Genomic DNA, 13,349 nt, shown 5'->3' with positions numbered 1-13,349 from the left:
TGAATCATACTCAACATATTCCTGCGTACCAGAGCATGCATCAGTAGGATTTAGCAACAAATACCATGTCCAACATTCTATTGGAGTTTAGAGGGGGCAGGAATTTGTCTTCAGAGTCCAATTGACCATAATCGCCCGAACAGTAGGATTATTATTTCGTATTCGCCTGTATATTTTCCAACCTATCCATTAACCTTCGACAAGCTTTGAAAGGCTCCGGACATGATGGACGTTTGACAGTTCCATCCATTTAGTCACCAAGACCAGCTTTGCCATCACCGTCCGCATCTTTGCGTGGGTTCAAACGATCCATCAAGCTCGGCTTAGTCTTGGTGCCAGTAGAAGTTTCAGTATTGTACTGGTTGCCAGTGCGATCACCAACACCTGTACCAGTGCGATCACCAACACCTGCACCATATTCTTCGCGGCGACCTTCAACACCACCAAGTCCAGTTCCTTGGTTTCTCAAGCCTGATCCTTGTTGAGTGCGACCATCGTCGAGACCGCCATGATGACCAGTGCGATCCCCAACACCAGTACCATATTCTTCGCGGCGACCTTCAACACCACCAAGTCCAGTTCTCTGATCTCTCAAGCCTGAACCATGCTGAGATCGACCTGCTTCGACGCCAGCATGATGGCCAGTATGATGACCAGTAGTCGCACCAGTCTCGCTCAAACCAAGCTTCTGTAGATTGGTCTGTAGTTTGTCGTTGTATGGGCGAGGCGCACCATCGTACTCTTCATGACTGTCATGCTTTCCACCGGTGAGCACTCCACCAGAGCGGTTGAACTCGTCAAGCGTTTTCATGGGCAGAGCAGAGAGTCCGTGATGCTGGCTGGCAGCATGATGTTTCCTGGTAGGTTTGTCAGTAATAGTAAGTAGCATGGATCAAAAAGAAACTTACTCATGCACGGGAATAGTGGTGTGAACAACCTCGGGTTGAATCGTTTCTTTGTGTACAACTGGCACCACAGTCTCGTGGACATGATGGTGGACATGTTCCCCGGTTACGGCGGGAGCAGCTGATTGTGTTTCACGGACTTCATGGACATTCCTGGTGTCCTTGAAGTGCCCAAGTTCGGCTTGTACTTTCTGCTTGATCTCGCCCTCATTTTCGTGACGATATTCCCGGTGCTCGGTTGGAAGGAGGTTGTGTGTATGCTTCTCGGGGAGTTGTTCTTTGTGCTCAAGCGGTTGAACAGTGGTATGGTAGTGATGTTGGTGGACCTCACGGTCGATAGCCTGTTGAGCTTCTTCATGACGGACAGGCTTGACGGTCTCACGGGTGATGGCGGGTTGGACAGTTTCGTCTACCGTAGTGTGGTGACCTCTGTGAGAGGTGAACTTCGACACGGCAGCTTTGGCGGCTTCCATTGTTGCGACGGTTATACTTGGATTAGAATTGGGTTAGAAGGATAAGGTCAAGAGTAAACAGTGTGTGGGAATCAGTGTCAATGGAGGGTAGCGGAAGACAGCTCAATTTATGCTTTTCAGCCATCGACATGAGGTAACATGGATGTCAACCATGGTATGAGATAATGTCACAGGCGTCACAGAAGAGCTGTGATATCATCCTCCATACCCGACCTTGACCTACCAACCACTGACGTTGTGATCTAGGAGGTCCTCACACAAGATATCCAGACACGAGCTGCCTCAATTGGTGACGGGGGGCGCGCCTACCTCATCCGTCTTCACATCGGCTCTAGATGAAGTGGCTTGTGCTCTACCCCATACACGCTGCAGGCACAGTATTGAGCTCATATTGGACCTTAGCTTGTGTCATGCAGAAGAGGAGTCGACCTTGCAGTTGCCGTGTCCCAGACATTAGAGGACCACAGACCGGCGAGGATCGTCATTGACGTTGTGATGCTGCTGCTGCAACTCCGGCAGTCAAGCAATAAAGCCGCAATAGTACTTCTGGCAGGCGGCCTAGGCTTAACATTCTCTGGTACAACTCGCTTTCCATGGTTGGAGGTTGCGCAAGGCATCCACTCCCCAGGCTTGTGAATCGTAAAATGACGAGATCAGCTTGGAAAGGACAACATCTCAGCTGCTGTGCCGTCTGACTGCGTCATGATGGGCCGTTCGTGATGAAGAAATGAGTAAAGTGATGTGGAAATTGTGGCGAGCGGGAAGAAGTTGGTCCAAGCCACGGCTGGTATTTGAGGAGCAAAGCCACAGGCAGGGGGGGCCCCGGTCCAAAATAGTTCCGTTTCGGGCTCCTGAGCTCATGCTTCAGTCTCTGGGGCAGCCCCAGCTGAACAAACTGATCGAGTCTGACTGGATTTCCCTTTCAGAGTTGCCTGTCGATCTGTTCAGATCTTCTGTCAGACGGGACAGGGTATCCATTCCTCTAGGAGGGCCACTAACTCCCAACGGCTTGTGCGAACGACTATTCTGGAGGACGGCTCTGGTCTAGTTTCTGATGTTTTTGGCCTCTGAAGGCTCGTCTGCACCAAGGTCGTATACTAGCCAATCGCTTTCTAGACCTTGAGTCGTACGGTGGGCATATGGAGAACCCAACGTGCGCGGCCAACTAATTATGGCCTCCGTTGGAACTGTGTTCGGCGGTCACACTGCGAACAAGGCGGTCTAAGTCTGACGCGGAAGTTGTCTTCGCCCCTGGTTTCTGTGGTGCAGGGTGGGAGAAAAAAGGTCAAGGGTGCAGTGGTGCGCAGGCTTAGGGCTTAGGGGCCATGTGATGTTGGCTGTTGGCTGGCCACCCCCAGGGGGACGATTCTGCTCGTGCTCTTCTAGAAGTTAAATCGATAGGGTATGCTCCGTACTCCGTACTCTGTGAATGGACATGACAGCGGCAGGACAACGTCGCTAGAGGGTCAATGACAAGGGGTCCCTTCGAATAGTGCAGACTCAGAGCCACCAGACACGGGTCGCCGGGTCTTTCATACGGAGTACGTCATGCGCAACGACTCTCACCAGAGTCGCCGAAGCCGCAGCCACAGCCGTAGCCGCAACGGCGACAAGGACAAATCTAAACCCAAGTCCGAGCACCTGGAACAGAGCCTGGCCTTTAGGAATCCGACGACTTCTCCATCAGGTGCTGCTGCTACTGATCATGGAGACCGCCCAAGTCCAAGTCGTTCTCGCTCGAGCAGTCGCCTCCAAAAACGGCCGTCGGCACGTTCGTTGAAGACCTCGGCCAGCACGCCTGCTATGGCCTACGCTTCGCCTGCGACCCACGGAAAACAGATCGATCAGCAGAGGCTCACGGCCTTGCCTCAACTCTCAGAGCAGGCTATCCCCCACCGTTCGTCTTCACTGCGCAAAAAGCCCCGTCCTCAGACTGCCGACCGACCGCTATCGAATCAGGGATATCTCCATCCTGAGAACGATCGGAGAATTGCATCAGCACCGAACGGTATCCTCTCCATAAGACCCAAGCCGGCTGTGTCCGACGTTGCACCAAACAGTGGTTTGCGAGGAGGGTCAACAACATCATCATCATCTTCGTCCTTTTCTTCATCTCCTTCCACCAGTTCTACCAGTCCTGGGCAAGCCCCGGCCACCCCCCGCCAGAGAACACCACGTCATCTTCCTCTAGCACCGAACGACCCTTCTCCCTTGAACCCTTTGTACCACATTCCATCTCCACGCACCTCCAGCCAGAGAAATACAATGCCAGCGGACGCTGCCAACCCTCCGGCTGAACCGACTACCTCACGGTCGAACATGCATACTCTCCTCCCGCCAGGATTCAGGCCCGGGACCAGCGAACACACTGATGTCGAGGAGACCATGCATCCAGCCGTGACACATGAAGTTGTGATAAATCGGACCAAGGAGATCGTCCAAGAAAACATTACACGAGACATCCACGTGGATCATTATTATACATACGTCCAGCCGATCAAGGCCGTGGAGGTTCTACCTGCTCGACACTTCGTGATCGATGACAAAACCGGCCAGAAGGTCGAGATCCCTGCGCCTGAGGGTTGGGAGATGCCCGTCTCACTGCAGCCCTCCAAGCCAGATCTCAGCGGCCTAGCACCTGTCAGCCGACATTATCGCGTTGATGAGCAGCATCCAGAGGGCGTTCCCGAGCTCCCACCCGCGGGCAATAAAGCAAAGAGCCCCCAGGAGCTGAGGTGGATTGCTCGCGCCAGCCATACGGCAAAGTGGTCACCCTTTCCCAAAGTGAGTTAACGCAGGACCTTTGTGAGGAGCTAGTGGCGATTCACGCCGGGGACGTTCATTCAGAATATATATGGTGAAGGCACGTTCTCAGCGTCCGGACGATTGAAGGCCTTGGGCCTAAAGTCCTAGCTCCTACCTGCCATCGAAGCAATAACGTTGCCTAAAAACCAAGATCCATCGAAGACCCTAGACGGTGGTCACAACCGGCAAGAAGAACGACCTGCCCGAATTCCCGGATGCCGACTTGACTACCATCCTCCTACCTGTGACGGCGCAGCTTGTCAAAGCAATCCGCCATACATTGAGCTGGAGTATGGGGCTAGACAGCAGAGACGGGAATAGGGTAGTGAGGCTTCCTTCTGTGTGCGCATTCGTGCAACCGCAGCTTGAAAGCCAAACCGCAGCTCTGGGGCCCAAATATGTGAACCGCCCAGCGAATCGAGATGCTGGGCTGAAGAGCCCTAGAAAGGAGAGTGCTCAACAGCAATTAAGGCAGTGGAGTACACGTCTGATGATATGGGTGTGTATCGGTACATAAATGTACGGAGTACATACGATGTGATGCAATGCGGAATGAGTGTGCTGGCGCTTACATATATCCTTGCCTCTACAGGATGTAGAAACTGGGTTGGCTGTCTACGACTGTAGCGACTGAATACAATACAATCTGTGGCCCCGACTTCATATGTGGCGGTCCAAGTGAACGAGCCTATGCCTAGCATCCGTCGACTTCGATGACCCCTTCAACCCCTAAACTCCTTGCACAAACTCAGTCACTCCCCCCGCTAATGGTCAGTACAAAGGTACTGATGGCGTTGTAGGCGAATGAATATAAACACAAACGAAGAAACCAAGCTCTCTTGTCGAATCTGGCTTGCAATCATCGATTCCGATCAACCGGGGTCTGCCTCCAGAGCGTGTCGCCACTTAGACGGCTGACGCTTGCACTGAGATTCCTCCACACAGACTGTCGTGCCGGGTTTTGTTGCTGGCCTGCTAAAGACTCGCCCAGTAAAGGGGCATCAATATCGTGACCCCGCTCAATATCTTCGTCAACAGCTCCGTGAATCTCGCCATCTCGGCCTCCAGCAGGGATAGGAATCGCGGCACTGGGCTCTTCGTTGCTGGTCTGCGCAACACGATCTTGGACGTCGTCACTCGTCTGCTCACCTTCCATCGGCGCATCGTCAAACCGTGCTAGATTCGCATGGGCTAAGCTCCTGACCACATCGCCTTTGCATATTGGGCATGTGCGACGACGATTCACGAGCCAGGGTGTGATACACTCGGCATGGAATTCGTGGCCGCAGGGAAGGGACATAACTTGGCTTTCACCATCGACATATTCCTCAAGACAGACAACGCACTCAACCTGCCGGCCTGTGTATCGCTTCCGCTTCGTAAACTTGGTTGCTTGCTTCTCTGTCGGACTCCTAAACTGTGGCGAGCTATCCGGACTCAAACTGGGAAAGATGCCATTGGTAGTTTGGGAGCGAGGTCGAGGTCTCTGGGAGACGTTTTGTGTTGTCGACATCAGCAGCGGGGATGTTGGCGAAGAGCTATCAGGCGACGCCACATGCGATGAAGTGGTGGATGAAGCCGCAGAGATCGTATGATACGTACGCACTGGTAATCGCTCAACGACAGATTTGGGTGCTCGCCACCTCCTTCGTCGAATTCGTGAGCGAAGGAGCAACATTCCATATACGACCGTCAAAGTGACAAGAGGGCTAACGACGAGCACAAGGAGAGTGTCGAAGAACGGACTCGTGGACACACTGGTGGGCGTTAGAGTCACCCACAACCCTGGGTATGCCTCGTCTCCTTCGTGCAATGGCTTGAGGAGGTTCTTCTCCTTTTGATCTTTAGTTTCCTTCTCGCCTTCAGACTCTCCTCTCTGGGAACCTTCTTTCGCAGATGCTTGCGATCTGAAAATATCAAGCCACGAACCCCTAGCGGGGGCGTTCCCATGACGATTGCTGGCGGTATCTGATTGCTGTCTTGCTTGCCCACTTCCTCGGTGGAAGCGACTCGGTGGATCGGACTTCTCGTGGTCATACTCGCCGCTTCCAGGAGTGATGCTGCCGCCTTTCAAGGTCGCCTCTGGGTCAGTCGAGGTTTTTACAGAATTAGGTGTATCACCGGGAGCTTCTTTTCCATTCTTTGCCTTCGAAGTAGCTTCGCTTGAGCCAGTTGTAGGTTTGGGGGCCACAAGGTCAGTATCTCGCCAATCTTGAACACCTATCACAAAATCGTCTCCTCCAGCTCGCTTGGAGGTTGTAGATTTGGCCTTCAATGCGGATGTCGACATGGTAGCGACATTGGATGCCGTGTTGGCTTTGTTTATAGCCTTTGGAGAGATCTCATCGTCCCAGTCTTCCACTAGGACCCAGTCTATGTTGCCACTGCTAGGCGGTCGGCGGCTGTCCTCAGCATGTGAGAAAGGAGAACTTTCGCTCAGGCCTATCTTGGACAGCACATTATTCACCCAATTGTTGTCTTCATCAGCAGGGTTGCTTCCAGTCCCTCCAGCCGGCACAATAGTCGGTTTTCGCGTGCCTGGCTTGGTTGAAGTGAAAACTGGCTTGCCGGCCTGCTGCTTTTGGTTTGCACTCTTGTCCGAGTTTAGTGAGCCTTTCGAAGGTTTGTCGGACCCCTTCACTGCACCTTCCTCGTCCTCCCCCGATTCTGGCGGGACGAGAGAGGAAAGCAGATGGGCCGAAGTGTATGAGGTGAACACCGCAGGGATCGTCACGTTTGATGTGTCGCCTTTGGCGTACATTATCGTCAGTTGTCCTCCTCGTTCATTATCTCCAACAATAAGGGCAACGCCGCCACGACGTTGCGTCCATTTGACCTTCTCCAAAAATCCACAGCCTCCTCGGCTTAACATCACGATTTTCCCTGCAATATCTGCGCTTTCTTGCAAAGACTCAATATCAGCGTGTGTAGCCTTCTTGGGTTTGTCTGAAGGGTCAATATTTGCAGGCTCTCCTGGCTGAGCAGGAGTGGCAGGGTTCGAATCGGGCAGTGGATGGTGTAGATAGTCATCAGTGCCGTCATCAGCCGGCGGCAGAGCGTCCACAGACGTGAGTACATCACGATCGGCTTCATCCTGCTGTGCATGCTTTTCAAGATTTCGAGGCTCTTTGGATCTCCCCTGGCTCTTGTCGACCGACGGGAGATGTTGTATTCGTTTTGAGATTTCCTCGCCCCACCCTGGTACATCGGAACAGCCCAACTCCCACCCAACAATATGAATGTTCTCCTCTTTCAGCAGAGCATCATCTCCAAATCCCTTTCCAACCCATAGTTGGCCACTGAGGCCTCTCGATGGCAGACTAGGGCCGAAAGCAGCGGGCCTAGCCAAAAAGAAAGTCGAATTGTCGTTCGTTAGACTGATGACAGCGGAAGGCGGGAATAGGGAGGAGGGGGTCGAGAAGGAAAACAGGGCTCGCAGGCGACTCGATCTGGTGGTGTATCCGGCATGGAAGGAATCAGCGGCGCTGCCGTCGGAGGCAGAGAATATTGACCAGCAAGTCAATACTATAGGCAGGGCAATGAAAAACACCAGGAGCAGCAGGAAGCGGAGAGGACGCATGGTGGAGAGGGGTTGAATTGGCAAACGTCCGGGCCAGTGGTTAAGGAGAGAAACACTGAAACGCCATGCGCCTGAATAGTGGGCAAGGCCTGGAGGAATTGAACAGAACTGAAGTCGCACAAATGATCCACGACGTCTGCGATGTGGAGGGCGGCAAAACGAGGGTGAGTCGATTGAATTGTATGGGTAGGTTGATAGTTGTATGTAAGTACCAGGTAGACTGGCCAAGTTTTGCCTCACAAAGGCATGGCCTGCCGCAAGGCATCCTTGTTGCCGTTGAACGGTACAGCCTGGGCGAGATCACGTGAGAACCCTTAAAGCCTGCGGAGACTCTACGGAGTACGGATACAACATGCCCACTAACTGTCTGACACGCTAGGTGGCACGATCCCCAGTAATTGCAGGCTTCGGACTGTTAAAATAAGAACCGTTGTGCTAAACAGCACCTATCTCCATGCCTATCTGAACGGTCTCCCTGCCTGATGCCGCTCTCTACTGGGCTGCACATACGTAGCACCACACCCTGACTTTCGAAATGACCAACGCATGATAATGTACGGAGTTCTTGCGCTTCTCTGCAAGGACCAATTTCGGATGGCGAACGACTGCGCGTCCAAAGGCAATCTGGCTCATGACATTTTACGGAGTACTGGGATAACAAGTTCGTGATGAGCCCCGCTAGGTGCATCCGCAACTCCAAGCTAAGGATGAAGCCCGTCCATGCATACGAGATGCCCAGACAGCGAAGCTGGGGGGGGTGGTCCAGAACCATGGAAGGTGCCCCCGTGGCTACTGGCTAGGTGCAGGTTTGGCGAGTTTGATTTCGCTGATTGGGGGCAGCGAGCTGCCACTTAGGCGGCCACCACAAGGGCACCATCCCCAATTGATGCCTGTGGAGGCTGTCTGCATCTGCCTCTTTCGTCATGCCAACCTCGACTTTCGACCTCTGGGCGATGACCGTCCCATCTATGGTGTCGATCCCCATGTTCATGTTGAAACTCCATCACCACTACCCCCGTCTTCTCATAATGTAGGCTTCGATGGCGTCTGTGTGCCGTCCACTTAGGGCTCATCAGTCTTTCCTGGAGGCTGGGCCCCATCCATGACACGTCCTTGCTTACCTTAGGTAGCCCTTGTCTACCGCCTTGTTGGATCCCTCTTGCAGCACTATGTCGTCTACCGAAACATATCACCTTCAGAGGTGTCCTTTCATGGCTGGGTTGGTGCTCTGTTTAGTATTGGATACTGACTAGACGCCCGTCAAGGCTCTTGGGCATACTCTGCGTCGTGGCACAAATAGCACGCTGAACCTCGTATTCGAGTTGCTCCTTCCCTCGCTCATAGCCTACCTTCCTCTTGGGTAAACCACTCTGTCTTCTGGGCAGGCAGTTACGGACGGACATGGAAAACCTTCAAATGAAATCTGGCTTCCTGCCAGGCCTTTTCGACCGCAGAGGCAGAAATAAAGGAAAAGGCCCGACACCTGAACTTGAGGAGGAGAAGATGCCAGAGCCAAAGCCGAGTCCCTTATTTACGAGGTTGCCAGATGGCCTTCGAAACCATTTCATCGCCATGGCTGGCGAATTTGTCGGCACCTTCCTCTTCTTGTCAGTATCCTAACTCCAGTCCAACAGCTGACGCTGACAAGTCTCTTTGCAGGTTCTTCGCATTCGCAGGCACGCAAGTAGCCAATACTCCTCAGACCACCACTGGTAGTACCAGCACGAATCTGCCTCAAGGCCCGAACCCTGCGCAGCTCCTTTACATCAGCTTGTGTTTCGGCTTTTCCCTCGCCGTCAATGCTTGGATCTTCTTCAGGATCTCAGGCGGTCTATTCAACCCAGCCGTGAGTGGGGGGAACTCAATCTTTTGGAAGAGGCGATTGACATAACACAGGTTACCCTAGGCTTGTGTCTGATCGGTGCAGTGCCCTTTCTTCGCGGGGGCTTGATCTTCATTGCTCAAATGTTGGGTGCCATGGCGTCAGCAGGCGTAGTGAAGACTCTGTTTCCTGGCCCTCTCGCCGTCACTACTTCCCTTAGTGGGGGAACGAGCAAGGCACAGGGACTGTTTATCGAAATGGTTCGTCGACACTTGACTTTTGTGGACAGAACTAAAGATGAGCACAGTTCCTCACAGCGCAGCTCGTCTTCGCCATCTTCATGCTAGCTGTATGTTTCCCTACATTCGCACAGCCATGTCACTGCTTAACAGCTTCTCATTCTAGGCCGAGAAACACAAGGGAACATTCCTTGCTCCCGTCGGAATTGGATTGTCTTTGTTCATCGCCGAGCTGGCCGGTAAGGAGGACCCTTATACTTTGTATCTCAACCTGACTTTCGAAGGGGTCTATTACACGGGCGGCTCTTTGAATCCAGCTCGAAGCTTCGGTCCTTGCGTTGCCAACCACTCGTTCCCTAGTGAGCATTGGATTTACTGGGTTGGCCCTTTGTTAGGGTCACTGGTGGCTTCGGGCTTCTTCTGGTTCATCAAGAGCGCTGAATACCAGACAGCAAATCCTGGTCAAGACTTCGACGACCTCGAGGCCACCGCGTACCATCCTGAGGAAGACTTGACGCGACCTGTTGTTAGTCCCACAGCTGTGCTTGAACCAGCTGCATCCAGAGACGGTGCCTCCCGAACCTCCAAAGAAGGTCGTTCGAGCTCGCGCTTGCCAACACGAGCTCTATATGGCGGCCGTGGCTCTGGTGAAGCTAAGGATGGTGATGCCGATGCTTCGGCAACAGTCCATCATAAGGCTACGTTGGATGGGTAAATGCTGGGGATTCTCCGCTGGACCCCAGATCCACTGCGCCCTAGCAGATGACAGTTGTTTCCGACACGTTCTGTTCCCGAATCTTGGAGCTCATCTTTTTTTCTGTACAGACAATATGTGTTGTTATGAGGATACCCTGTACGCTCTCCCTCGCGTTCAAGCAGGTTTGCTGGTTTTCCGCTCTGGTCCCTGACCAAAGGTGATGGCATCAGGGTTATGGACTATTAGTGAGCGGATATGTTCAAGCGGTTGCTGCTCGAATCGTCATAATTGTTGAGAGCATGACACGACGGGAGCGAACTTCTATTATAGCTCACGAGGCACGTGGAACTGTGATGTTATTATAGATTCATTCAAGAGCCACTTTCGTGAATCTGCCTTTGGCTCTCCAAGCCCTTGAACTGTGGCCAGAGCACATCTTGCTTAGACCTGACTCTCTTTTCAGTCTCATGCTAACTGCCAACTTCCGCCTGGCTACTTTCTCTTCAAAATCGTCCTCAGGTTGAGAAAGCTCCTCCACCCCTGAGACTATTGAATCTATGGTCCCATCCTGATGTTGACCCCACCTCTGCGGCCGCATTTTGCTCGCTGCCATCTGGATAGAGTGAAAGGGAGCAGCACAGAAACGTCTCCTTGGTGCTTCATACAGCGTTCGACACGAAAGCACTGGCGAACACTTTGGGACAGAAGCCCTGGTACTGACTCACGGACATTGCATCAAGTGAGCGGCGTCTTCTGGAACCTTAAGTATTCGACTGCAATAGTGATAGCGACCAGATCAACAGCAACTTAATCCGGCTACGGGCGATTGAGCCTGTATCTGAGGTTGGCACCGTCACGGGTTAGATTCCCCCAAGCCTTCTCCTTGCACGAACTTCGTGCTATGGCGCCGGCGTGACGAACCCTCCATAATATCAGCCTCGTAGTCAGCCGATGTTTTTGGAGACAGGTGCACCCATGCCGGTTTCTCAATGATATATCCTTTATATCAACGGAACTGAATGCAAGCTGTCTCGCTGGCGTGCTGCTGTGCATCATTGACGGTCCATGGTGGTCAATATCTCTGATCGCGAATGCCTTTTCAAGATTTATACTTGTTATGGATTTGCCGAATCTGCTCTTGCACATTGGGCGGCTGCTGCGGCACACTGGCACCAGGATACAGGCTGGGATTTGTCGGATCAGCTGCACCGTCAAGCCGCATCCTCTTGCGTCTCTCTTCGTCTTCCTGCTCGCCCAAGACCCTTGCCGCCGCTTCGGCCACAGGGTCAGCGGATGCACCAGTCCCGTCAGTCTTGGCGCGCAGGCGCTTGAGGTTTGCTGCGACATCGGTACCGCCGAGGTTGGTGGTCGAGAAGCGTGAAGCGGCTTTGGATTGCTGCTCCTTCCAACGTGGGTCAAGCAGTTCAATGCGCAGATGTGCGTCAAGCTCTGCAACGGGAATTTGTTGGCCGCAGTTCGGACATAAAGCCGTAGCGCCGCGGGTGGCACGTTGTTGTGCCCGCGGAACGTAGTCTGACTTGATACGCATGGGAGGCTGGCCTGGGGCCGGAGAGGCTGTTGATGGGGGAGGCCGAGGAGAGGGAACAGCGGCAGGTGGCGCAGGCGAAGGTTGGGGCTGTACCGGAAACGGTGGGTAGGCGGGTACAGGTGCTTCGTGACCCCATCCGTTGTTTTGTGGTTGTGCTTGAGGTTGAGGTTGAGGGTGCGCATACGGGTCGTTGTAGCCTCCTGAATAGGCGTAGCCATTCATATCGTCGGTGGGCATTGCTTCTTCAATACGCATGTCGGGTCGAGACAGACTCATCATTGCTTTCTGCTCGAGACTGGCACTCTGAAGATCGTTCAGCGTCGTCGGCGGTGGGAGTTCGGCTTGTTCGTCCGCTTCTGTGAAAAGCACTGTCTCAACAACCACGAAGTCATGCCAATCAACCTGGGCATATGCCAACCGCTCCGCCTCTTCTGCTTCTTCTTTTTTCTGCTTCTGGGTCTCTTGCCACTTGACGTACTCTGAGCGCTTCTTTGCAAGGTTGAGGGTGCGGAACCGGTCTTGTATGTTGGCCTGAAGTACTTGGATACGCGCTTGCTCCGCCTTTTGGCTTTCTGGTCCTGTCTGCAGGAGCAGCGTGTACTGGTCAACTAGGCGTTGGAAGAAGTTATACAGCGAGTGTTGAGGTCGTAGGAAGTCGAATTGGAAGTTTCGCGCTTCCCGCTGCGACAAAGCCGTCATCCAACTCTTCCCCTTGCGCGCGACGTGTAGAGCGGTCAATTTGACCACCTCGAGGTCCAACGCGCTGATGTTCGGCATTCGGGCACTGAATTGGAATTCTGGAGGAGGCTCTGGACCTTTGGCCTTCTCGGGCACTGGTGTGGCATCTCCTGCTCTTCCTGCTGAAACAGCTGTTCCTCGTCCCGATCGCACCTCCGACAGTCGCCACTGATAAAAGGGCGCGTACGCATCGTTGGGTGCAAGAAAGGAAAATTTCGAGTTTGCTTGTTCCTTGTCGCGGATGCGGTCTTCGAAGACAGGTCCGTTTCGAGCAACGTATCCTGCTGTCTTTTCGATGATGGCTCGTATGTCCTTCGGGGGAAGGACAACTCCTTCAGGAGGCTTTGAGACCGATTCTGGCAACTCTGGGACCGCTCCGTTCTGCGCCATTATTTAGTTTGGCTGCTGGGTGCACTACTGCCGTGCGGTTCTCTCAAAGATTTCTCCCTGCCCCGCGGATCAAGTCTTTCGCTTCCGTCTCTGACTATTGATAGATCTGCGGAGCTTGATGGCCAGGTAGGCGGAGAAGAATAGAACTCAG

The 13,349-nt window shown here is 53.3% G+C and overlaps 5 protein-coding genes across 5 annotated transcripts; 2 read left to right on the top strand and 3 right to left on the bottom strand.

The window, feature by feature from the left end:
* Positions 1–250: 250 nt before the first annotated feature.
* A1O3_03542 (uncharacterized protein) lies at positions 251–1,378 on the bottom strand (the record flags this gene model as incomplete). Its single annotated transcript, XM_007733678.1, has 2 exons — positions 251–857; positions 909–1,378. 2 exons carry the CDS (start codon positions 1,376–1,378, stop codon positions 251–253), a joined length of 1,077 nt encoding a protein of 358 aa, XP_007731868.1.
* A 1,548-nt stretch (positions 1,379–2,926) lies between these two features.
* On the top strand, positions 2,927–4,171 carry A1O3_03541 (uncharacterized protein; the record flags this gene model as incomplete). The annotated part of the gene is made up of 1 exon (XM_007733677.1): positions 2,927–4,171. The coding sequence occupies one exon, from the start codon at positions 2,927–2,929 to the stop codon at positions 4,169–4,171; it is 1,245 nt and encodes a 414-aa protein (XP_007731867.1).
* An 871-nt stretch (positions 4,172–5,042) lies between these two features.
* A1O3_03540 (uncharacterized protein) lies at positions 5,043–7,763 on the bottom strand (the record flags this gene model as incomplete). Its single annotated transcript, XM_007733676.1, has 1 exon — positions 5,043–7,763. One exon carries the CDS (start codon positions 7,761–7,763, stop codon positions 5,043–5,045), a length of 2,721 nt encoding a protein of 906 aa, XP_007731866.1.
* A 1,401-nt stretch (positions 7,764–9,164) lies between these two features.
* A1O3_03539 (aquaporin rerated protein, other eukaryote) lies at positions 9,165–10,539 on the top strand (the record flags this gene model as incomplete). The annotated part of the gene is made up of 6 exons (XM_007733675.1): positions 9,165–9,370; positions 9,423–9,609; positions 9,660–9,845; positions 9,893–9,934; positions 9,991–10,063; positions 10,109–10,539. The coding sequence occupies 6 exons, from the start codon at positions 9,165–9,167 to the stop codon at positions 10,537–10,539; spliced, it is 1,125 nt and encodes a 374-aa protein (XP_007731865.1).
* A 1,081-nt stretch (positions 10,540–11,620) lies between these two features.
* On the bottom strand, positions 11,621–13,198 carry A1O3_03538 (uncharacterized protein; the record flags this gene model as incomplete). The annotated part of the gene is made up of 1 exon (XM_007733674.1): positions 11,621–13,198. The coding sequence occupies one exon, from the start codon at positions 13,196–13,198 to the stop codon at positions 11,621–11,623; it is 1,578 nt and encodes a 525-aa protein (XP_007731864.1).
* Positions 13,199–13,349: the final 151 nt, after the last annotated feature.

Source organism: Capronia epimyces (assembly GCF_000585565.1).
Source record: "Capronia epimyces CBS 606.96 chromosome Unknown aczIQ-supercont1.3, whole genome shotgun sequence".
NCBI classification, from domain to species: Eukaryota; Fungi; Ascomycota; class Eurotiomycetes; order Chaetothyriales; family Herpotrichiellaceae; genus Capronia; species Capronia epimyces.
This window is presented reverse-complemented; position numbering and strand designations above follow the sequence as displayed.